We start from the raw sequence: 26,845 nt of genomic DNA, 5'->3' as shown, positions 1-26,845 counted from the left end.
TCTAAATATGATCCAATTCAAGCATTATCTTACAATTGTAATCCTAAGTGTAGCATAACCCTAATTTAACTATAACCCTAATTGTGCTTGAACCATAACGCTAATTAAACTATAACTGAAACCATATTTGAACCCTATAACTAGAACCATATTTGATCTAACCATAATTGAACCCTATCCCTAAACTTAATGCTAATCTTACTTTAAACCCAATCATAATTAAATTATAATCCAAACCCTAATCTTAATTGAACTCTAATCGTAATGTAACCCTTACCCTAATATAATTTAATCATAGTCCTAATCGTGCTTGAACCATAATTCTAATTAAATTATAACTAGAACCATATTTGAACCCTAATCATAACCACAAAATTTATCCTACAATAGTTACGTTAATCATAACATAAGATTAACCCTAACTCGAATTTAACCCCAACTCTTATCGCAAGCATTATCCTAGAATAGTAACCCTAATTGTACCACAACCTTAACCCTAAACCTAATCTTACCCTAATTTAAACCTAACCTTAGACTAAACTCTAACCCTCAAATTAAACCCTAACTACAACTTGAACCCTAATCTAACCACAATTGAACCCTAGCCCTAAAATTAACCCCAATCCTTATTGAATTCTAGCCCAGACCCTAATCCTAATTAAACTCTAATATGAATTTTACCCCAACTCTAATGTAATTGAATCATATTAGCCCTAATTCTAACCTTAATTGAACTCTAATCCTAATTGAATTCTAGCCCAAACCCTAATCCTAATTGAACTTTAATATAAATTTAACCCCAATTCTAATGTAATTGAATCATAACCCTAATTCTAACCCCAATTGAACTCTAATCCATACTATAATTATATCCTAACCATAATCAAACCTTGACTTTAATTAAACCCTACCCATAATCAAACCCTGATTTTAATTGAACCCTAGCTGTAATTAACTATAACCTTTATCCTAACTCAAAGATTTTCCTCTACTTGAACCCTAACCCTAATTGTACTTCAGCCATAATGCTAATTAAACTATAACTAAAACCTTGTTTGAACCCTAACCATCACCCCAAGATTGATACTACAATAGTAAACTTACTTGCAACCTAACATTAATCCTTACCCTAATTTAAGTTAACCTTAACCCTAACCTTATAATCTAAATATAATTAAACCCAGGCATTATCTTATAATTGTAATCCTAATTGTAGCATAACCCTAATTTAACGATAACCCTAATTTTGCTTGAGCCATAATGCTAATTAAACTATAACTTGAACCATATTTGAACCCTAACCATAACCCCAAGATTTATCGTACAATGGTAACCTAACATTAATCCTAATCCTAATTTATCCTAACCTTAGCCCTAAATCTAATCTTACCATAATTGAAACCTGACTATATAATTATATAATATTAACTTTTTTAATCTCATCCATGTTGCGCTGCGACTGCTACTAGCTTATATATATTAATATTTTATATATAAATACGCCAAGAGATATCCTTCCAGAGGCATTAATTTTTAATCAATTTTACACCCTAAAGTCAAATAGGTGCTTCCAGAAGGATATCTCACAAAGTATTTATATATAATTTTAATATATATATATAAGCTAGTGTGACCCCATTTGCAAATTATGAAAGTATCTATGTGGATTTGTTCTCGGCTACATAATTGGAGTGCATCAATGTATTGGTAGAATCAATACCATCTTGTACCATATAACTTTTTTTTGAATTTAATATATGATGCTAACCTCTCAGCTAACACTTATCTAAAAAAAAAAGAAGGACAATAACAAATAATATAGATTATAAAATAATAATATAATTTTAGTAAATCTTTTACTTTGCTCAAGAGTTTTATAGAAATATTATAATATAATGATAATAATTTGATATTGAATTTTTTTATTTTTATATAAAATTTAATGAAAATATAATAATATTAATTAAAATATAATTATATAATAATTTTTAAAATAAAATAATAAACAAATATGATATATTTTTGAATAATTTACATATATTCCAAAAGTTTTATATTTCGAAATAAGATGAGACTAATGAAAGATATCATAGACAGATCTAGGCATATATAAAGAATGTACTTAAACCTATTACCTAGAAAAATGATTTCTTTTTCATACCTTATAAAAGTTTAGTTATTGTCATCTTGCATGGTGGAGTCCGTAACGTGGTGGGCCGCTATTGTCGTCTTGCAAGGCTTGTGCTCCGTCACGTGGTGGTCTGCGGTCACAGTTTGGAGCATTGTTGCTTTCTATATAGTTTTCGTTGTCTATTTCCTTATAGCGGACTGATCCAGTCACTCATTTGCTATATATCGTTTGTATGCTTGAGCCCCGATTCCTTCGTTAACGCTGTTTGAAGGTCTCATATTCAACCACATTCAGGTATTCTAGTTCTTATTTCTTTGAATTTGTTTGGTGATAAGTAGTCTGATGTTGCTCGACACGATCTCACTCTGTCTCCTGAAGTTGAACTGAAAGATTTGGACAGTTTTTTTTATGTCATTTATCTGGAAGAGCCCGCCGCATTTCCGTTTTAGATTTGCTAATTACGAAGATCGGTATGAACTTTTGGTAATCTTTATACAAAAATCTCAGTAATGTCAATTTGACTTCGTCGATTGCATTTTTAGGATGGCGGAAGGTGCAGGAGCTAAAGATCTGGCATCGGGAATGGGAGGAAACATTAACAAAACAGAGATGCTTTCTGCTGTTGAACAGTAAGCTGTTCGATGCTGCATTATGCTTTTTCCTTATAAATTGTTTTTTGTTCAAGGTTTTAAGATTAGAGGTCTTTTGGAGCAAGCTCGTGTTAGTCGGAGTTTAAGAGGGACTAGGGTTTTACCAATTTTACAATGCAAGATGTTGATTTTCGTAGAAGATAGATTGTTCACATTTTTGATAATCTGAGGGAGATTGCAAATTTTCCATTAAATAAAAACTGCAAAGAATAGGAGGAAGATTCAATAAAAACAGTTTGATTTAAGGAAACTGTGAGTGAGAACAGGCTGATTTACAGGAAAGTGGGAAAAGAATATAGAAGATTAAGTGAACGCAGTTTAATAAAGAAAGAAATTTCAGGATGATAAAGAAGAATGAGTGGATGTAGTTTAAAAAAAATAAAAGATCACAAAAGCAGAAGATAGATCGTAAACGATTTTAATTAGCAAGAAATTGTAAAATATTGAAAAGGACTCAGTGAACACACTTAGATAATAACAGTAAAGAAGAGTAAAGTAAATGAAGATGAAGAAGATTGAGGAGAAACACTTTTAATAAAAAGAAATTTTCAAAATTAGAAGAAGAAGATTAAGCAGAAACACTTTAATTAAAAGGAAATTGAAAAAAAAATAAAAAAAAGGAAAGAAAAAGAAAAAGCGGCTGTATAGGTTGTATTCTGGGTGTTTATGTATTCGCAAGCTTCAGTTAACTCTTGAGATGTGTTCATAAGGTCAGGTTGAAGCATGGTGCACAATAATTGAACAACTTATGAAGTACATGGAAAGGAATCCCATCGAGGATCTCATATACTGAATTGGCATCTGGCTTGGCTGTGACCCAAAAAAAAATAACTTTAAATTATTTGCCTTTTAAACATTTATTGAACTTCATTGGGTGTGTTTTTCTTAATTCTTAAAGTTATCTTGATGTTAGAGTTGCAAATTGTGCTTTCCTTCTTAATGAGGAAATGAAGTTTTGGCAGTAGTAAGATACGACCTTACATCTTGCAGACAGAATAGCAAACTCTCCATGGGGCAGTTCAAAGCAATTGTTGAGACTTGGACTTGGCAACAGCTCAGGAAGCTGTTTTCTGACTTGAAATTAGACTCAGATACGGTGTAATTGGCAATTACAAAAAATATTATATATGAAAAAATGTTTTAAATGGTTTTATTTTGAAAATTTGTAATTTTTTTTTTCTCACACTTGGCTGAGTGACAGCAGAGATTTGTAAGTCTTGGTTGTCAGTTTTGGCCATTTTTTGTTTAGCTTAGAATCTTGGCAGGTATTATTGTTCTGTCCGTGGCATGATTTGCATGCTTCTGGATTTATGCTCAACCAGTCCAATTATATGTTCCTAAATGACTGATTATGGCTCTTGGCATGAAAGCCTCTGCAGGATTGAGAAATTTTACCTCTTTCTCCTACTCCAGATATTTATAGCAAGACATTGCCAGTGGGCTGTTTCGACTTCCTTTTGGATATAAGAATCAGGTCCCAAGTGTGAAATTTTTGCCTCTTTGAAGCCTCAATCGATAACTTTACAGTAAAAAATTGATGGGTGGTTCTTTTTCAGATGTTAAAAAAGTAGCGCTCTTCAAATTCTAAAATTAGACATATCAGTCTAAAATAGTAAATTCTATTTTCAATAGTAAATCCTAGAACAATATTCCCAAAAGTATTAGTAACACTTTCCAACCCTTTATGCTACTGGTGTTACAAAGAATACAAAAAGTTATCCTTTCCTCTATTTTACTACTTTATAATAATCATGGTTCTAGGATCAGTACAAGTCCGTCACCATTTTGTCTCTGGAGGCTTTCACTAAGCCCATGGCATGCCTTTTCCAATCAAATTTGGAACAAGTGACAAAGGTTTTTGCCACACAAACTAGAAAATTGTGTCCATTCAGTGAAGAGAAGGTCCAATGTTCAAATACCAGAGAAAATACAATGTTATGATTGTATAAATAAGTAGGAAGAATTATAAATTATCACCTACTTCAAATATGTATGGTAAGACATGGCCTATGGGCCCAAATTTTGAATGATATGAGTATTAGATCCGCCTGAATATCATAAATGATATGAGTATTAGATCCTAAGTGCTTGGCATTCTTTTGCTAAGCTTCAATCTAAAAGTTCAGAATCAAACTAATGGATGTTCTTTTCTTTTATTCCTTCCCCAAAAGTAGCATTCTTAAAATTATAGGATCAACTTAAATTCCATCTATAACATATAAGGTGTTAGAAAAATCCCCTGTACGGGTATGTTTCCGAGACTTTGGGGAAACATACCCCCACAGCACCACCATCTCTGCCACCTCCGCTGGGGATGGTACTGGATCGCTTGCTATATGGCACGTGCCATTACATATTGATTGCAACCTTTAACTTCGTGAAAACTAGTTTGCCTTTCATGGGGCACTTGCAGAGATATTATATTGCAGATTTTGCCTTGAAAATTTCAGTTCACCTCAATTTGTATATGAGCACCACCCTGCCACTGCCGCTCCACCACTAATCCCCTGCCATCCCCTTGCTGTCCCCAAATTTAGGCCCTTGGTCCACCCGTCTCCAAAACCCGTCCTCATATCCCCATGTCCCCCGTCAAGAAATTCCGTAGAACTATGGAACTTAATATGAAATGTTGTCCTTGCCTCTGTTCCATTATTACATGATAATGGGTTGTGGCTTAGTAGAAATTTGTCTGCATTCTGTGTTTGGGGTTTTTTAGTGGTCCATAGCATATTACTTTTCAATCAAACTTGAAAGATGTGACAAATATCTTTACCGCATTAGCCAAGAAGTTTGTGTTTTATCTGTCATGGCTTCATAGAAATTTGTCCACATTCCGTGTTTGAAGGATTTTAGTGGTCCATAGCATATTACTTTTCAATCAAACTTGAAAGATGTGACAAATATCTTTACTACATTAACCAAGAAGTTTGTGTTTTATCAGTCATGCAAGGCTCAAGTGTGGTCACACCAGATAAGTACAATGATATAGTTACACAAATGAATGGTGCCACATAACCCCAACTGCATTTGATATGTAAACCTGCCAACCCTGTAAGGAATTTGTTTACTATTAATGAAAGAAAGTAGGTTGACTTATTAAATGCTAGCTGGGCAAGTGTTTTAGCCATAGGTTGTAATTCTGCTATTTGCTAGTTTTGTACAACATCCTGGGGTGCTGTCAGTTTCGGATATAAAATTCAGGGACGATTTGGTGAAACTCTTTTCGTTGTACTTATAATACAAGTGACTTCAGTGAGTGGTTTTGTCTTATTCAATTTTGTTATTTTGTTTTGAACTTTAGTGCACCATGTTTTGTGAAATTTGCTGAAAACATTTTTAAACGATCTGCTACAAATTTGCAGGTATGAAAAGTATCACATGTACTATGGTGGTGATGATGAGACAAGAAAAGCTAATTACACAGACATGGTAACCTTTTATAAATTTTGATTTCCTGTGTTGTCTTTAGTTCATTTTTTAATTCAAAGTTAATTGCAGGATTAATGTTTGATGCTTATATTTAAACTTCTGATATGGATTTTGCATTCTGAACTTATCAAATATAATATGTGGAAAAAAGAAGAGTCATAGGATGTGTCCATGAAATTGGGGTAAAATAGCACGTGCAATTCCATGCCAAATCTGTATATTATAAGGGCTATGAAATCAGTAGCAGCTATAAGAAATAGGTCTTTTTAGTTTTGCTAGTGTTTGTTGACTGTTTTAACTTTTTAATCATCATTACAGTTTTCAGTGTGGGTCATATGAGATTTCAAGATCACATGGTTGTATTCTGGTTGGAAATTTTTTGGCTAGATTGTCGACTTATAGCTGGCTAGAGGAGTAACTATGTCCCAAGAGGGAATTCCCGGAGTGGATTCTGTCCCAAAAATCACTAGAGAAATGGAGAATAGATTAAAATCCACCATGTTAACAATAAAAAGTTGGAGGCATTCAATCTAGGAAAGGTGATCTATTTAGACATTAAACATTGTGAAATAATGGTTCTTCCAACTCTTCATTAGTTCAAAACAGATACTAATCTATCCCATCTTTTTGAAGGAGCCTATATTGTCCTTGGCATGGGTTTTGGCACCCAAGGCACATTTTGAATGTGGGTTTCATTTATCAAGTTTTTGGCTTGCTTTTCCATTCATTCTATCTGATCATTTTCAACAGGCGAAAGCTATTTTCCTTCAGAGGCTGGTAAACCAAAGAAGGTAAAATCTCCAAGGCTGATAAACCAGGGAGATAGAGGCTTGCAGGCAGTGTGTTTACAGATCTCCAATGGCAATCACATTCAGGGGTTGCAGTTGTACTTCAAAGAGATTTTTATGTGTGTGTTTGGCAGGGGTTGTAATCGTTGGTGTGTTGTAGTTTCTTAGTTCATTTTCAGATTTGTAATTCTAGTAATAACAACATATATTGTTGTTCTTGGCCATCGTTAGACATTTATTTCATGCATCTTGCTATTGTGGGGAGGTGTGAGGAGTTTGGAGAGTATTTTGGATTTTATAGTGGATTTGCGAAGTTTTGAGCTCCATTTCTGGAGTCTACTCTATAATGCTTCATGGCAGATTTGTAGATTGTTATAAACATATTTTGCATGCTGTTATAATGCCGAAATTTCTATAGAATCTTCTTCTTGTGTTTTTATGATGGTTTTAAGTGTTTATAAGCTCATTGGAGCAATTTTCGGCATACCCGATTTCATCGTTTGGTTGCAAATTGTAAATCTGAGTTGGGTTATTGGAGTTTTGTAAATCTGATATAAAATTGCAGCAAGGGTTATTACAGTATATGGGCATGGGATAGACATGGTAGCTCTCATTTCAATTTAAAAAAGGGAAAAAAAGGTATCTACAACTCATTTAAAGTAGAAAAAGGGAAAGAAACTGTCTCTTATCTCTGGCACTGATCCAAAAACTTGCAGAAACACCTCTTTCTATCATAAGCTCTTGCTGCTTTCTATTGTAAAAGATTGAGACTGGGAAGGGGATTGTTTTTGTTTTAACAAGGAATTAGGGATTGAGGAGGTGAGGTCCTATCCCTATGATTGTGGACTCTCCATTGATCTTTTTCCTTGGTTGATTTTTAATGTTTTTGTTCCACTATAATGTTGCTTCTCTATTTCCACACAAGAGATGGAAAAATTTCTGTAACGTATGACTAATGAAACACTTTCTTCTATTTCTTTTGATACGTTGTAGAATCACCCGGAACTAATATTGGTGGGAATCACTGCTTTTGATGATTCTATTGTGAATCTTGTGAAGGAGCAGAAGTCTATGAGTTGAATATGGGAATGCTGCATATTTTATGTCTTTTCTTCTGTTTTTTCTAGTGCCTTTTGGCATCTTCTTAGGTTTTTTTTCCATCTATGTGACTAGCAAATGGTATACTTCTACAGTAATGGTTCTCTGTTTCTTCCCAGAGGCAAAGGCATATTCTTTTGAATCTTTGATGATAGCCAGTCATCGATTGTTTCCTTGTTCTCTTTCAGTTTTTTTACTTATGCCTTCATAGGCTACTGATATTGAACATATAAGAGATTATGTTGTTTTCTTCAATTCAATCAATAGGTATTTTATGTGTACTATGAATTCCTTGAACTTATTTAAGGATAAGTGTCATCTATAGTTATACCATCCACTGATTGTGTTTTTTCCTTTTGAGGAAGGTATGATTGAGGCTTGAAGGTGGTGTATACTACAAAGTAATATATCCAATTTTAATTTCAAATGTTACTGTCAATAGTTATTGATTGAAATATGGGTATTGCTTAGCGTCCTACAGTTTTCTTTTTATGTACTCTGCTGCTTGTTATTTCATGAGAGAACAGTTCCAATGGCTTCACGGTTAGCATTTGTATTCCTCTCATGTAAGGTCAGTGTCAGTTCTTGTGTTAACATTTTATTAGGGATGTACCATTGTAACTATATCAGACTATTTCAAATGCTTAGCCTCCTTTTTAAAGAAATCACAATTGAACAACTTTGTAAGTTAAATTCTATAGGGTTTTTGGGCGCTATTTCTAGGTATTCCTTGTGTTTTTGTAGCAGGTCGTCTAAGAGCACAGCTCGAATTTTCCTAGGAAAGATTGGAATAATCCAATGTTACCCCGAGTTTCCAGGACGGGGACGGCAGGGGACGGCGGGACGCGTTTCCGGGATGGCAAATTTTTTTGCCAAATTTGGGGACGGCGGGAGACGGCAAAGGGGACGGCTATATAAAATATAGGAAAAATTTAAAATATATAGGAAAACTTCAAAATTCTAAATGTTCATATGAAAACATGGATAAAGCATGCATACATACATTATATTCATATGAAAACAATAAAACATGGAAATAGCATGTGTATGATACTATGAAAAGTTGAAGACATTTTAGAATGTAAATTCTGAACATACAACATTGTTAATACTCAATAGACAATATACAATTATGCATTCATAAATCAGAATTTCAATTCATTCACATTGTCAATATGCATATCATAATAGATATTAAAGAAATAACATACAAAATGTCAAAACAAAGAGGTTAAATTTTCCCTACTTCTATCAACGCAGTTTCCCCCCATATTTTTCAATGGGGGTTTGGGGGCAGCGCCCCCAAGGCGGGGTCAAGGGGCAGCGCCCCGCGAGGCCATAAAAACTTATTCTTTACTAAAGGTGTTGGGTGTTATTTTTCTATTAACTCGCCGAGTTTGGCAATTTTTGGGCGATTTTCTAATCTCTGTGTCAAAATGCCCAAAGGCTACACTGCTGCCATATAGTTTCATTGTCAAAATTATGAATTAAATTAATGTTATCTTTTAATTTTATATTTTTAATAACAATTTGAATTAATAAGGGGCCTATATTAGAAATTTTTAAAAAAAATTGAAAATACAACTTTTTTTATTTTTTTAATATTTTTTAATGGCCTTAGATATGGGGGACGTCTGGCCGTCCCTGGGACGGATTGGGGACGTCCCATCCGTCCCCAACCGTCCCCGAGACGTACGGACATCCCGCAGAGCTAGGGCAGGCGTCCCCCCGTTTCGGGGACGTCCCCTAAAAATATAGGGCAATTTGGGGATGGGGGGAAACGTCCCTTGGCCGTCCCCAAGTCCCCGAAACGTCCCCGGGACGGGGACGGGGGTTTTCAGGTCGGGGACGCGTCTCCGGGTAACTCTGGAATAATCTGTTCCTTATATTTATAAAATGTTCCAAAGTGTTTATAACTTTATATACCCAAATTCTATATATCATGGAGTTTCAGGGATGGGATAGCAAGGGGTGGCTAGACATGTTTTGGGGATGTCATTCTGGGGGGACATTTAATCAGGACGGCAAGCCATGACAGTATGTATAAAAAAATATTAGATATACAGTAACTCAAATATTTGCAAGCTTAACTATATATGACCTCAAGTTTTAAGTTTACACATTCAAATAATGTATCAATTTCATATTAAAATTAAATCAAAGTACCTATAGGCAGTTAAGCTGCTTTAACCTATTAGTACCTACATACCCAGGTAATGCAACTGAGTGCCATTTATATATGTGTATATATTGGTTGTTAAAAATATGGTATATTCTTAACAAGTAATCACTTTGAATCTCAAGGTAATAGTGTTAACAAAGCTATTTGGCCTTTGCATGGCTATATCAGTTGTTAATTATATAGTCTCTTAAAAAAATACTTTGAATCTTTGACGTGGTAACAAAGGGATTTGGCCTGAGGCTTTGGAATTGCTTTTACAATCATAATCCTATCTTTTTCTTGTGTAAAAGCTGATAAACAAATAAATTAATAATTTACGTATGAATTTGTGTGTATTGATCTTAATCAATGTATTGACATAAGGGTAAATTGAGATGGCATGATCACCACAAAAGTCTTGGGTCAAAATAGAAAATCTCAACATTGATGTCAAATAAAACTACAATAAGTTGTATCTACTTAGATTTCTCCATTTTTAAGTTTTAAACAGAAGGAATTTTTGCCAAGGACCGTCGAGGTTCACCTAAGAAGCTGAATACATCAAGATAAAGCTTATGAATTCTTCTTCCGGTGATTAGCATATTGGACTGCGTTTTATAACTGTCGAAAGCTTTAATAAGGGGTGTTTTGTTGAATGAGAGAAAACTAAGTCTACCTATTGAGGACAAAGAATAAGACATTAGTAGAATTCAATAACTTTTTTAACTCCATGCCCGTCTAGGTTGGGACGCTTTTTCAATGCAATTCCATTTCTTTTAATCTTGTTGATGCTAGGCACTTTGATTGAGAGACACTTTCCTTTGGCATAACATTCTCATCCTATGCAACATGTTCATTTCATTGATTGTGAACATGATTGTGGTCATGTTGGCATGATTTTGCAGATTAATTATTCTTTCTTGTGGGTTAACAGTAGAATTCTTGACATAGTTTTGTGACTTGAGTTCCTATGTTTGCAGGTGAATAAATACTATGACCTTTCAACTAGTTTCTATGAGTTTGGATGGGGGGAATCTTTTCATTTTGCAAACAGGTTGTCCATTTCTCGCAACTAAAGTTGGATTTCCTTTTGTTCTACATGAGGATTCTTGTTTTGCAATAAAATTCTTGTCTGAATTCCACTAGTTCAAATCAATTATAGAATTAATATCAATCAGTATTTGTCTTACCCTTATTTTATCTATTTGAAAGTGCATGTCTAGCATTAGTACCAAAAGCAATTGGAGAGGGCTTTTTGGATGTATGGTAATACATAAAATTTCTTTGGATTAATGGTTTGATGAGTTTTTAACAATGCAGATGGAAGGGGGAATCTCTTAGAGAAAGTATCAAGCGCCATGAGCATTTTCTTGCTCTCCAGCTTTGTTTAAAGCCTGGAATGAAGGTTCTATTTACTATCCATTTTATGCTGTTTTATATCATTTTAATGGTTCTGAAATTTCTTAAATTTGTATTTTTTGTGCTGAATTACAGGTATTAGATGTTGGATGTGGAATTGGAGGGCCATTGAGAGAAATTTCTAGGTTTAGGTTGGCATTCTGAACACAATTATGAAACCTATTTAATGTTTACTATTCATTTTCTTCTTTTGAAGAACAGCACATGCGTTCATCAATCTAGTTGATATGGACATGAAGTTTTGAGCCATCTTAGGCATTTCTTATTGTTAAGAGAGGTTTTAAAATGCTTAAACTTGGAAGTTATAATAGAGTTCTCAATCTTCAATAACTTTAATAATATTGTTATTTTGATCTCTTTTGGGGCATATATTATATATATGGAAAATATTTGTGTGCAGATCCTATAGATCTCATGTGCCTATATTAAGTTTTATAACTCTGAAATATTCAAAAGAAAATCTTTGTCAGCTTTACACGATACAAATGGTACACCTGCATAGCACTTAATTATGCTGATAGGTGTTCTATAGTGGTATCATGGAGCCTCATGTTGTGAGTATGTAAATTTTTTCATATAATTTTAAAAAATTACATGGCCAATGTATTATTAAAAAAGTACAACTTAAAGTTTAATCTATAAACGAAATGTAAAAGATAAAATATAGCTCTTAAGTAAATAAAAGTGGCTCTTAAATAAAAATAAAGTTAACAATGTAATAAAATAAAATAGTTTTTATATAATCTTAAAGTATAATAAAATAACTCTTAATTAAATGCATCTATACACTATTTATATAATGTGTATATATGTATGTAATAAGACTCCCTTATATAATGTATATGTAGATAGAAGTAATATTGCTATTTGTGTTACTTATTATATTTATATATATTTAAGTAATATTCCTCTTAATATATTTGTGACTAATAATGGTTTTAAATATAATCTCTATATAGAAAAAAAAAATATTAGTTGTTTTGATGGATAAGCTGCAGCTATAGCTGCTCTATATATTGATAACATAAAATTTACGTTTTGTCCAGGCATAGCCTTTTACCTCAAAACAGAGTGAGAACCAAAGGCTTCCCTTGTCTATTATACGTTTACATTGCCCAAAAGATATCTATTTATTTAGGTGTATACAACACCCTAATTTGTCAAGCTATCTATACTACTGCTATATTCTTACTACTACTTGGCATTATCAATCGTTGTTTGTCTCCCACTTCTAGTTGATGAAGTCATATATCTAGTCCAGCCCATTAATATGCTCCAAATTTGCCATATGTTTAAGAAAGCAGTCTCCCTTTTCTACTTTAGCATGATGCTGCATTAGTATAATTGAACGGAAATTGGCCAGGAAGGGCAGCCATTGAACCAACACACCTTTCTTTAGATAGCGTGTGATGTCATGTGGGGAAGGGATACCTACACCACTTCAAGTTGCCAACAGAATCTCCTCCAATCCTCCTAGAAAATCGTTCTTGACAAGTTCAGTTGCCATTGTTAGCACTATCTCTTGTGTATTCCCCAAATCTAATAGTGAGGCTATGAAACAAGATGAAATGTTTATGTTAACATGGTAGTTGTTGTCCATGAGTAGAAAATCTTCACTGAGCACCAGCTTGATGTCTTCTAGCATCAGCCTATTTAATGACTTGAAAACCACTTTCAATCTCTACACTATGACAAGCCTAAGAAACGCCATCTGTCTACATTAGCTAACAAAATCCCAAAGATATTGAAAACTAGTGCACCCATGGTCATGGTCCATTCCTTGTAGTTTTAAGGTGCCATTCTCACTCCTAAGATATGGTTCACTATTTTTAGCCATGTTGGTACAAGAAATAAAACAACAAAAAGATTTGAATACTACCAGGGCTTTGCTTTTATAATCAAGTACGTCCTTGATACAATCCTTGTTAGACTAAAAGAATAAGATCAAAATGAAGACCTAATGGCTACTCCTTAGTTTTGGTATTGAGACCTATAGGCAAACTAATGCCCATAGTTGAAAAACTCGGACTCGCCACGGACTCGGCAAACCAAAAATTTGGACTCGGACTCGGACTCGTGAAAGACTCGTGAAAGACTCGGCAAGGACTCGGCAAAAAAAAAAACCATAGTTTTACAAAAAAACATAAAGAAATTAATGCATTTAGAGAACATAAGAGCCATAATTGAAACATTACACATGTCACATACTCATAGTTTCAAACTTTCAACTCTAAAATGTATAATACCAAGATTTCTTCAATGCTAATTATGCTTTTATATGGAGCCTAATCAGACTCGGAGGTTAAATTTTCCCTACTTCCATCGGCGCAATTTCCCCCTATATTTTTCGACGGGGGTTTGGGGGCAACGCCCCCAAGTTGGGGTCAAGGGGCATCGCCGAAGGATCCTGAAATTTGACTGAGTCTGGAAAATTGAAGAATCCTCCAAAAACTAGATTTTGCATTATAACTCCTGGAGGTCCGAAACCACTCTCAAACATCCTGACAGTATATATGGAATATAACTTAAAGTCTGGAATGTCATCCTGATCTTCAAATGCCCTGAAATCTGGCTAAGTCTGGAATGTCTTCCTGATCTTGAAATCTGACTAAGTCTGGAAAATTGAAAAATCCTCCAAAAACTAGATTTTGCATTATAACTCCTGGAGGTCCGAAACCACTCTCAAACATCCTGACAGTATATATGGAATATAACTTAAAGTATTATCTTTCTTCTTTCTTATACTTAAATGTTATATTCCATATATGAATCCTAACGGAGAGACCAAATTTATTCACATGTTAAACTCAATTTTAAAGCTTGCATGACATTTTTTCTGGGTCGCGCGAGTCCATCTGAAAGACTCGCGAGTCCATGCAAAAGACTCGCGCGAGTCCTTGCAAAAGACTCGCGAGTCTTTCAGATGGACTCGCCAGGACTCGCCTCGCGAGTCCTTGGCGAGTCGACTCGTGGCTCCCATGGACTCGCGAGTCCGTGGCGAGTCCACGAGTTTTAAAACTATGCTAATGCCTTTACGCACTTAGTTAAACACTTCATTTCCTTGTGCATTTATAAAAGATATTCTATGATATAGCACAGTAGTCATATTTGCCTGTTGACTTGAACTTTGCTTTACAAGCAAATGTCTTGGACTTGAGACCTTTTCACTTGGTTGGTGCCACAAACCAACTACACTATCTTCTTATTTGGAATAGGATACAAACAAATTCCTTTAAACTTCAAGTTTGCAATAACAAAAACTGGAAAAAATAAATTTTGAGTGAAAAGAACTTATCTGGCAGCACAGAATAAAGGAAGTGGCTATCCACTCCTTAGGATGCACCAATGCATAGGTTATGGTGTATGAAGGTAACTTATGCATTGGTGCATCTAGGGGCTGGATAGCCATTTCCCAGAATAAACTCACAGCATTGAGAAATAAATCCAAATTTAAATCTGGGGATCCACTTCAATGCTGCAGTAGCAATTTCATATACTTTCACGCCTTATCACTCCAACGTTTTGATTTGATTTCTTTTTGCATTGAATAATTTTTTTTATTAAACATATTTCAATGCGTTTTGAAAGTATTCAACACCTTTTCAGAACAGCAATAACGTTCCAATGACTTTTGATCATGTGTAGCAAATTTAATTGATCTTTTCTCAATTGATGTTTCAGGCAGCCACATACTAATTCCTCAGGCTAGACAGAGATAACCAAATAAAAATTATTTCTTCATTTATGAAAGGAAGCTGACTGTGGAATAACACTTCCAATGCTAATCAAATATGTGAGTGAATGCAAAAATTCTTACAAACCCTTAACTAGTTACAAATCAGATTCAAATATAAATTTTAGATGCAAACAAATAAAACCATAACACCAGGTTTGCGTGGGAAAACCCTATTGGGAAAAAAACCACACTCCAAAACAAAGTTCAATTGTATTACATCAGCAAAGAGTTATAATACAATGCACAGAGCCAATGCTTGAAAAGAGTAGTTACAACAACACAGAATTCTAGAGCAATTCCGGCAGCATAACAGCGTCGGCACCACATATATATAGAGATCAACATGAAGAGGTAGGTGCCCAAGGTTTCCAACACCAACTGTCATGCGTAGGTAGTCAAGTGATGTCCAAAACAGCAAGTTGTCATATCCATGTCACTTGCATGTAGAAACTTCCAAAGCACTAACACCTATCTCATCATAACGGTCATCTTGCTATATGCACTACAGTCCATAGAAACTGCCTAAGTCATAATAGGCATATCCCTTGCACATAGATACCTAATAAATGTGAACTCAACAATAAATATCAGCTGCTCAACGTTAACTCCTCATGACTCTTCCACCAAACTAGTAGCTGTCATAGTTGTGATGGGAAACTGACATAGTCCCAACGTGGCATCTTATGACACCAGCCCCCTAAAAATTAGGACCTCTAAAGTGGGCACCAAATTCCCTAGAAAATAAGAATCCATGTCATAGTCTCACCTTCCATGTAGGATGCCATGCTACCAAGAGATCCCACAAAGGTGATATGACAATAAGAAGTTAGAAACATAGGATACAACAATATATGCAACAATGAATTAAATAATTGAACATTTTAGGACTCTAAGATTGAAACACCTTAATCCCAACAATTCTTATGCTGGCCTCGCAAATTTTTCATGGGCCCACATAACTTAGCCATGGATCCATTTCCATAAGCTTTGATATGACTATTCAAAATTAAAATAGATAGAAACTATGTAGCAAATGATATGAATAAATACTATAAAAATATATATATTATGTTGGAATGATTGATCACATTTTTTTCAATGAATTTTATCAAGCCTAAGTTACTAGTTCCAGTATAGGTTGCGTGGGTATGAGTATGGCAACCTGGTATGACAGTGCACCAACTTTTTTTTTCCTTGGGTACAAGTACAAGAATATGTGTGTGTGTGTGTGTGTGTTTAAAATTGTAAATTATAAGAACAATGATACTCATAATTGCCAATAAATAGAATATTTAAATACCTCATATTCAATATGCAAAAATGAAATTACTCAAGTCTTAAAATGTCATTACACAATGAAACTTCAAAATTACAATCACTATTTAGTAATCTTCGTATTTTTCATCAAAAGCATCAAGGTTGACATTTGGATCAATTTCATTTGAACCACAACCAATTGGAGTGCCACTCCCACTAGCTATGTCACATGCAGAAGTTGCCTCATATATATAAACTTCACCATAACTATAGAAGCAAAGTGACGATAAAATCATCAAAGTTAACATTTGGTCTAATTTCACTCGAACCACAATGAGTTACAATGCCACTTCCACTAGCCATGTATTTTACAAGTTGTCTCTTCTAAAGATATATTGTGGCAAGTAGTGCGATTTTAAGGTCTACGTCAACACTCAAGAGTTAGATTCCAATTCCTTGTCACCACCTCATTGTAATTAAGTTTCTTATGTGACAAGAGATCCTAATAACTAGGGGGGGTTTGGTAGTGGAGACCCCAATAGGGTTGAGAGGCAACACTTCTCATGGGGATTTGGGGGCAATGCCTCCTGTAGGGTTGAGCATGGGGGTCTAGGCGCAACACCCCCACCAAGGTCAAGAGGCAATACACCATTTTCACAATTTTATCACTTAAAGACAAAATTATGAGTGCAGACACTTTTTTGTTTATAAAAATGTTCTTCAAAAATAACTTTTTCTGATTTTTTTGGGCAGCCCTGGGTCCCCTTGGGTTTGCTTCGGTTTGGCCAAGGTCCCTTTCAAGCACATTGAGTTCCCTATGGGTCCTTCACAAGGAACCAAGGTGCTAGGGAGGGGTCCTAGGCAAACCTAGTGAAGAACTAGCCAGAGACCTAGACTTGAACCGTACCCATATGGGTATTGGTGAGGTTTAGAGGAACTCGGTAGCATAGTTAATAAAGCCATACATGTGTATTGTGAACTAACCTTTGAACCACCTATACAATAATAACTATTTCCCAAACAATTAACAAAACATTAATAAACAAAGTGGAAAAAGGGAAAGTGAGAAAGGGAGAAACCCATGATAGAATAAACTTAGAGGACTACCTAGACTAGTCAATAGTAAATGGACTAAATTGAGTAAATAGGGGAAATGCATGTAGAACTAAATAAAACCAGAGTTCAATTCACACACACCATTTCATTAGATAAAAAATTGATAATTCAACACTATTCCAACTGCTAGAGAACCACGGAGATGTGTCCCCCATAGTTCAATTCACACACACCATTTCATTAGATAAAAAATTGATAATTAAATAAAACCATGTAGAATTAAATAAAACCATAGTTCAATTCACACTCACCATTTCATTAGATAAAAAATTGATAATTCAACACTATTCCAACTGCTAGAGAACCACGGAGATGTGTCCCCCATGTAGAATTAAATAAAACCATAGTTCAATTCACACACACCATTTCATTAGATAAAAAATTGATAATTCAACACTATTCCAACTGCTAGAGAACCACGGAGATGTGTCCCCCCCAAAATTCTCGCATTTTCAAGACGGGGAAATTTTGGGGATGCCATCTTGAGGACGCCTAGGAGTCTCCCACGACCCCCAATAAGAAAGTCCAACCCTAAACAAAAATTTGTGAAAATGACATTCGTAATGAAGGTTTGTGAGGTTTTGGAGGCCTTATTGGTGTGAGAAGGTTGGGGCTCTGTCTCTCGACCCTGCCCTGTATCACCATAGGGAGTGCTCTAGGGGCGTTGCCCCTCAAGTTCCGCAAGGGGTGCTGCCCCTTGACCCCAAACTACTACCATCATTCTTATTGTTCATGCAATCACTGCCATTTTTTTATGTTTATTAGTTTAAACTTCACTTAGTATGCCAAAGTTTCATTTGCGATTCTTATACTTATTCTTGGTTTGCTCCCAAAGTTCCAAAAGTCTGTCCACCATTGTTAATGTTCAAATTTTAATGCAATCATTTTCATGTTTTTAATGTTTATTAGTATAAACTTTACATAGTGTGGGAGAGTTCCATTTACAGTTCTTATACTTATTCCTTACACATCTTTTTTTAACTTATTTTTTAAGTACCATATGTATTTGTGCCACCCCACCACTAACCCTCTGCTGTCCCCAAACTTAGGCCCTTGGTCCCCCTATCCCCGAAGCCCGTCTCCTCATCAGGAAACTCTGTGGAACTATGACAAATGCTTAAAGGAAAATGCTTAAAGGAATTAAGAATAATGTAAAACCCACAAAGAATGAGCGAGACACAAAACTCTGCAATTTCTCCTTTGTATTTCTTCAAAAGTGAACAAAAAATCTCAGCTTTCTCTTCCTTATACAAAAATTCCAGTTTTGCTAAAAAAATTTCTGCATATTACAAGGAAGCTTATATTTATAGGAAATAACTAACATTCAAGTATGTTAGGGCTTTTTTTGTTTTAAAACATATAAAAATGGAAACTGCACTTTTGAAATAAAATGACTTTATATGTTATAATGTATTAAGCTTTACTGGAGCGACTTTATAAAATAATATAAAATCAAAATAAAGTATTATAAAAATACAGTTTAACCTTGAGGATGGTTTTCTTGACTCTGCATCATTTGCCCAACTATATGACTTTGACATCTGTAATGACTTCAAACGACAAGATAACAATTTTCTTTGATGGTATCATTGTTTGCATTTTCTATCCACCTTTGTCATGCAATGTTCGTGGGCTATTGAGGTGCAATAATAGTCTATATATTCTCCTTATATTGGTGGGACTTTCAAGTTCAACAACAGTCAACTTTCCTTATCCTTTGTGTGCAATTGAGCTTTGTGACTGCAAAGGATACTGGGCTTTTAGTGGTGCAAAACAAGTTATTTTCAGTCTCACCAAGTTGTCATGATTTTTAATTGCATGTAAAATTCAATCGTCCACTTTTATGCAATTGGGCTTTGTATGTGTGTGAGCAGTTCAAGGTGCAAAAGTAGTTGATTTCCATGCCCTTGGGGTTGTTGGGGATTTCACATTCAAATACAGCTTAAGCATCTCAACATGAGTATGGCATGGGGAGGATACTGGAAAGAGTTGTTGAGTTTGGATTTACATCTTTCAGTTAAATTTCTGTAAATATCTCTAATGTATTTGCAACAAGCCTGTTCAGTGAATATTGAGTAAGAATTGCATTCCACAAGACTGCATCTTGCTGTAACCCATTCTGTCAAACAAATCATGGGTTTTGTAAATGCTTCCACATTTGGCAAACATGTCTGTCAACTTGTCAAGCCATTCTGAACTATGACATCGGAAAAAGATCCTATTCCAGTATTCTTTCAACAATCACTATAACCAGTTCCAAAGCTGTCATTCTGGCACTCGTGGAGAAAATACTGGCAAATGGGATCCAATTAGATTATACAGCTGTTCATTGCGTTTGATTGAACAGAATCAATGCATTGTGAGGAAACCTTTGTCTCCAGTAAGAATCAACAGTTACTTTCTTTTCTTTCCCATCCTCAACAACAATTGTTCCAATAGCTTGAAATGCATAATCAGGCACTGTAATAAGATCAACCAAAACTCCATGGTCAGAAATTGGATTTCCTTGCTGTGTTTGGAATAATGGGGTTTTGAGGTTCACTTTTAGTTTTAGAAAAACTGTGAATGTGGAAAGGACCTTTGATTCTCTTCTTACATGTAGCTCTTGGGATTTGGGAGTCTTCTTGCAGTTTTGCAATTGCAAATGTGCATACTACTGTCTTGTGAACTTGCTATTGGGCTTTTGGACTCCGCTTGTAACTTTGCACAAAGTGCAAAAGTGCAACTGAGTCTTGATTCTCTTCTTACTTCTGCTTTTTCAGGATTACAGACCTGGGAAGCAACATTGCAGAAACTACAAATGTTCATGAGAACCAGAGTTTCCCACTTCTCCTGCACCATCAGACTTTTAGACATCTTATGCAGACCACACAAATTTTTGCTTCAGAGGACTCAAAATGTTTTGTAGGGTCTGAGATTTAATAGCCATTTTTATTATATGGCTGGTGGTGACTCATTGATGGTGTCAAACAAAATTTTGTTTGATACTTTTTTTGTTCATCATGAATTACTTTACAACTCAGATTTAAGCTAAGCTTCATCATCCTAGAGAAAATGTTTTATACCCTGATTGGTGAAACAATTTAAAGATTATTGCTGCTGTTTGGGAAATGAAAGGAAGTTTTCTAGCTCCTAATTTTACGCTAGACATTTTTTCATAAAACATGATTCGAACTTTGTTACAAGAGGAAAGGAAAAATTATATTTTCCTGTTTCTAATCCCCATTCTTTAGATTGTGTAGGTCTAAAATGAAGGAAAAACTTGAAAAAAGTAAACCGGTACATTAATATAAAAATTTATAAAAACTAGTGTCACTAGATTTGCAATAATACAGAATTAGAACCATAGCATTATTCTTTTTTCCTTTTTAAACAAAATATATATTTCCTTTGCTCTAGTACCTATTCACTGCATAAAACTTATATTCAATATGGTTAATTTTCTTAAAGCATGCAAAACATCTATATTTCAATTGGAGAATTAACTAACCTCATTACTTTGTGACTTTGAATGCAGCTGCAGTTCGGTAACAGGCCTGAACAATAATGCTTACCAAATAGCAAGAGGAACAGTAAGTTCCCCTTAAAAATAGTCTCATTTGGACATTCAATATTGTAAAATGAATGCTTCAGATTTACGTTTTTTATTGAAAATCTCTTCTGTTCTCTGTTAATTGGCAAATCTATCTTTATGGTTTTCAACGTATCTTTATTGTGGAATGTTAGCTATGTGATTTCCATGCACTTACAACCTCGTATTAACAAGAATGTGCTGGAAATTTAAGTGACACTGTTCTTGATTCATTTATTACTTGGTGCACCATACCAATTTATTAGAAGTGTGCATTCACTTACCACTCTTTTTCATTTCCAGGAATTGAACAGGCTTTGTGGATTGGAAAAAACCTGTGGTTTGGTAAAGGTAAATAGTTTTTCCTATTGTTAAATAAAGAGATTATTAATTTATTGTTTCATTACAGCTTAGAAGTTCAACTAAACTTATTTTATTTTAGTGATAAAAAGCTGTGGCAACATAAAAGTGCTTGAAGGTTTTCTCATTACTTGTTAACTCAGTTGTTTTCTATCGACATTTTGGTCGTGGGCATATTTGTTCAAGAATTGATTTGTAATATATAATTTATAGGGAGATTTCATGAAGATGCCTTTTGCAAATGATTCTTTTGATGCAATATATGCGATTGAGGCTACTTGTCATGCCCCAGATGCGGTATGTATCTAAAATTTATCAACTGATTAAGATTTGCGATTTTGCATTTTTGCTCTTTATGCATTTCCATGAAGTTTGTTTCATAACTGCCTGAAAAGATGATATCAGTGCCTCGTATGATTTTATAGTATTCTACATTGTGACTTGTATGCCTTATTCTCAATACTCACAAACATTATGTAACTGGTGAGTAAGGTTGGCTGCTATAAAGAGATAAAAAGAGTACTTAAGCCTGGCCAGCTATTTGCAGCATATGAGTGGTGTATGACTGGCTCTTTCGATCCAAAGAATGAAGAGCACCAGAAGATTAAGGTTTGGACCCTCCCAAATCAAGTTTGTCTGTGTATTTAATAATGGAAGATCATATACTGTTCTAGCATTGTACTTCCAAATGAAACTAATTTATCTGATTTTTGTTTCTGTCACGATTAATAAATCACAGGCAGAGATTGAACTTGGGGATGGGCTTCCTGACATCCGCACCACAAGTCAATGTCTAGAAGCTCTAAAATATGCTGGATTTGAGGTACTGTTTATGATATTTGTTTATTCCATAACCATTAGAATAATTAGGTATATATATACCAGGTGGTTATTGCCGACTGTAAAAACTGGCTTATGAGGACATTTTAGTAATCCCTGATTTTGGTGGTCCATTTCAACTTGTTTCCAATACTTTGTCCAATGTAGAAAGATGCCTTTTAGATTCAATAGTGAAACCCAAAGTTTCATATTTGGTAGACACATTTTTATATCTTCAGTTCGTTGACTGTAATTATTCCTTATGGAACAGAAAATCAACCTCAATATTGTGGCCCACTGCCAAACTTTCTAAAATATTTATAATTTTCTTCCTTCAAGCTTGTTTAAATGGTGGATCAGTTTTCTGTTTTTTTTTTCTCGGCCTCATGTATCAAAAGGGGAAAGTGTTTAGATTTAGCAGGAGTGTTACGTTCAGATTTGTGATGAGGAAAGCTTTTTCAAAGTCAAAAGTTTCATAAGAATTCTTAGGTATGATAGACATACATCTTTCAGGGCTTATGGCATGTCTTCTTTGGAGCTTATACAAGTGACAGAGTAAGAAAATGGTAGAGTTTAGCAACTTCTATAGCTTTTGTTATTATTGCATTGGTCATTCTTTTTCTTCATCTTATTATTATTTGTATTCTCATTGTCATTAAGATTCTTAATATTTTTATTGTTGTTATTTTACTCTCTCTCTATCTATCTATCTATATCTATCTATATATATATATATTTGTTGGTCAGTAAATTGTGGCCTAGGGGCCATTCTGTTATTGATTTCAGAAAAAAAGATTACGCTAGTGCTTCCCATGACTGGGAAAGCCATGTCAGTTCAAAGACACAAAAGGACACGTCTACAGATAACTACTTAACTTCTAGACTCTAGAGCCATATGAACAAAAAGTCTTACATTCATTTTCAAACATATTACATTGTATGTCAGCATATAGACTTCAAACTAATAACTATACAGATCCAATATTCTGCTGCATGTTGCTAACACTTACATGTTCATTCATACTCTTTTTTCTTCTAATCTGCCAGTGTAAAATTCCAATCAATTTCCCCGGCAGCTGATATTTCTGCAACACAACAGTTTGCTTCCCTTTCTTTGTTTGATCTGCTATTATCATATCCTTTAGTTTTAGATTAATGGTGATATCTATTAAGAAAGCTCCTTCAGATGCAGCTAGATTTGATGGCTTTTCCCTGTGATACTTATGGTATGTAAAGAGTGAAGAAATAGGTCTTTAAGCATTAGTTGGGATCCTATACTCGCTTGGAGAAGTTCAAAAGCTGGGACTTATGGATTGCATGTTTCCATGCAAGTATTGCCATCAACAAACAATGGTTGTTAACATTGCTATGAACATGGACCTTATAGATTTTAAACTTGCAACTAGTTTCTGAGTATCCTTTCTCAGGTTTTGTCACTTGTTGGTCTATCAAACTATTTGTTTACCCAACAAAAATTGTAGCTAGATGCTCAATCTTTAACAATCCTAATCTTTACAATTCCAACCACACAAGATGAATGCCAAAATAATAGAAGGGAACAGCTTATACAGGTAACCATCATTGCAATGAAGAGTAGGGCTAATCCATGCTATAACATTCTTTTAAAAATTATATCCTAATCTATTGTGTATTGCTAATGAGGTTTACTTTCATTTTCTTGCAGGTTCTATTTGAAGAAGACCTGGCACTCTCATCGCCAGTGCCATGGTATTTACCATTAGATACAAGTCATTTTTCTCTCAGTAGTTTTCGTCTAACATCCCTTGGTCGCTTTCTGACAAGAAATATGGTAGGTTAAACGTCTGATTCTTTCGACAGTTTTGTTGACTCTTGTTTGTAATACACACAGGAACATACATATGGATGCCCTCAATGAATTTTATTTTTGGTTTGTAATTTTTTACAGGTCAAAATATTTGAACTTTTGAGAATAGCACCAGAAGGAAGCCAAAGAGTATCTGCATTTCTGGAGAAAGCTGCAGAAGGCCTTGTCAATGGGGGCAGGTTAGCTTTCATGATAAAATATTTATCATAAAGTAACATAGCATTGCATGTGTGAGGCACAACTATCACTATGAACTATCCAATAATATGTTCTTCAGAGCTCACAAAATTGTTGAGAAAAAGTATCAATAAATATGTGGAGATTAGAATACAAGAGCATTTGACAAGGAACATTTCATTTAGTTGGAAATTATAACTTCTAAGGGTAAATAAATTGAAGTATGATAGTTTCCATGGCAAACTAGATTCTTGATATTAGAGAAATATGATTTGGAATCCAATTCAATAATCACAATGAATTGTCCAAATATTTTAGAGTAGTTACACACAAGTCTTCAAGGATCCAAGCCTTGCATGATAAAAAGTTAATAACTTTAATAGGAACAATTTTACAGCCACTGGATATGTTTGTAAGAATACAAAATAAGAGCTGCAGAGTGAGAAGAAACAATTTGACAATTGGTGTGTGATTCCAACTGATGTATATGTTTTTGATATTGATACAAGTGAAAAACTTAGGGAAAAATGAGAAATAAACAATGATCTTCATTGAATCACAACTTTGCTATCAGTAATAAACCCAATGGCATACAGGGAATAATCTTTGATACAACTTTTGGAAAGGAAATTTCCCTATTTGCCAAAAAATAGTGTGAACACAATTCATTGTTTAACCATAGAATTAGCACACTTTTTTTTTTATATCAAGAACTAGAAGGCAGGCCTAACATTGTGTTTTGGCTCTAAAATATTAAATCCTTGGGAGGCTTACCAAGATTGCATTGCGAATTCCAAACAGACGAGAAACTAAATAAAATGTGTTTCAGAAACTGTTCAACTGGGCAAGGACTGGATGATAGCAGTCTTGAGGAAAAGGTGGAACCATAAATGTACCCCAGTTCAAAAAACAATGAATTTCTGCTGTCTGAAAACTGATCAGCGTAACATTTCCAGCTTGGTCAAATAGAAGTCAAATTTTTTGGGTTGATTGAAAAAGCACAAAACCCATATCTTTAATAATTATTTTCTCAATATTTAGTTCAGTATCATGTAAACAAATTTGATATCTTCTTTCTTCCTTATGTGAATTTTGGGAGTATATTTTTCTTATGGATATGTATTTCAATAGTTCTTACTTTTCCCCATTGTGGGGAAACTTTCACATATGATCTAACACTTTGACATTCATTTACACACTCACATATAGCTGCATATAGCTGCAGGAAGGAAAAATATAGCATATGTGATTTTTCAATGGAGTTGTGAATAAGTTAATCACTTGAAGATGATTTGGAATATGTCAGAACTACGCAGTCTACACAGAAACTATATAGGAAAACGATAAACTTTTACTGAAGGATATGTTGATTGTAATTAGGGATGGTAGATTCCAATTGCCTTGGGCAACATTGGAATCCGCCCAAGGGGGCCAGTCCCTTCTCCAACGTGTAGGGCTGGGCCCTATTCCTCACGGCATCTCCTAAAGACTCCACGCTACATTCAAGCCAACACGTCAACATGATAGGGCCAACCCTATCCCAATACATTTTGGATTAAATAAATTAAAAGGTCTTTAATTTATAAGGCAAGCCGACATGTTTAGGAGTATTGCTCCACATATAAATAAACATAAACTTCACATCACCATTCACTTATTCAGTTTTTCATTCATGCGAAATACATGTGCCTGCCTAATGCAAACGTAAAGGAGCAATACTACATCTGCAATTACAGCGAATTACCCCTGATATATCAGCGAATTACATCTGCTAGTTGAGGTGCGAAATTCATCAATGAGGAGAGCGAACTGAGGGCTAAGGTTGCTGTCCATCAAAGTGCAGATTTCAGATGCAAATATTGCAGACCTAGGGTTTGGATCTGATTACTCTCAAAGGGGGCAGGTGTGACAATTTGATGCTTGTGAAAGTGCAGTCCTGTGGAAGACATTATCAGTACTAAGTGCAATCACCTTCAAGTACTTGAGATAAGTGTTGTAACCTTCATATGAATTCAATCCATAATCAGATCTGAGGATATTTTCTGGCTGGGTTTTTCCTCCTAGGAGGTTTTCCCAGGGTAATCGTGTCTTGTACTTATTTTGTTCTTTTCTTGGTTATGCTTAAATCTGGAAAACTATAAACTATTCATTTAATCAATTTAGTTAGCAATTAAATTCTGATTTTCTGAGTTTACATTAATCTGAAAGTGTTAAAATCAACAGGATATAGCCAAAAAAGAAAGAAAAATATGTGTCAGCCAAATTGCGTTGAGTGAATGCTAAAAGT

At 34.6% G+C, this 26,845-nt stretch overlaps 1 protein-coding gene across 1 annotated transcript in view; it reads left to right on the top strand.

Annotated features, from left to right (window-relative positions):
* Positions 1–2,234: 2,234 nt before the first annotated feature.
* Positions 2,235–26,845, top strand: part of LOC131046850 (cycloartenol-C-24-methyltransferase) — a 34,490-nt gene continuing 9,879 nt past the window's right edge. Inside the window, exons 1-13 of the mRNA XM_057980638.2 lie at positions 2,235–2,425; positions 2,674–2,760; positions 6,144–6,210; positions 11,238–11,311; positions 11,578–11,662; positions 11,752–11,807; positions 21,303–21,357; positions 21,660–21,707; positions 21,930–22,013; positions 22,209–22,325; positions 22,456–22,539; positions 24,220–24,345; positions 24,463–24,560. Of these exons, the coding sequence (XP_057836621.1) occupies positions 2,675–2,760; positions 6,144–6,210; positions 11,238–11,311; positions 11,578–11,662; positions 11,752–11,807; positions 21,303–21,357; positions 21,660–21,707; positions 21,930–22,013; positions 22,209–22,325; positions 22,456–22,539; positions 24,220–24,345; positions 24,463–24,560 (980 nt within the window). The 5' untranslated portion in view covers positions 2,235–2,425; position 2,674. The remainder of the gene's footprint in view (positions 2,426–2,673; positions 2,761–6,143; positions 6,211–11,237; positions 11,312–11,577; positions 11,663–11,751; positions 11,808–21,302; positions 21,358–21,659; positions 21,708–21,929; positions 22,014–22,208; positions 22,326–22,455; positions 22,540–24,219; positions 24,346–24,462; positions 24,561–26,845) is intronic.

Source organism: Cryptomeria japonica, chromosome 4 (genome assembly GCF_030272615.1).
Source record: "Cryptomeria japonica chromosome 4, Sugi_1.0, whole genome shotgun sequence".
Classification (NCBI taxonomy): domain Eukaryota; kingdom Viridiplantae; phylum Streptophyta; class Pinopsida; order Cupressales; family Cupressaceae; genus Cryptomeria; species Cryptomeria japonica.
The sequence above is the reverse complement of the archived record's forward strand: the minus strand, read 5'-3'. Positions and strand labels throughout refer to the sequence as shown.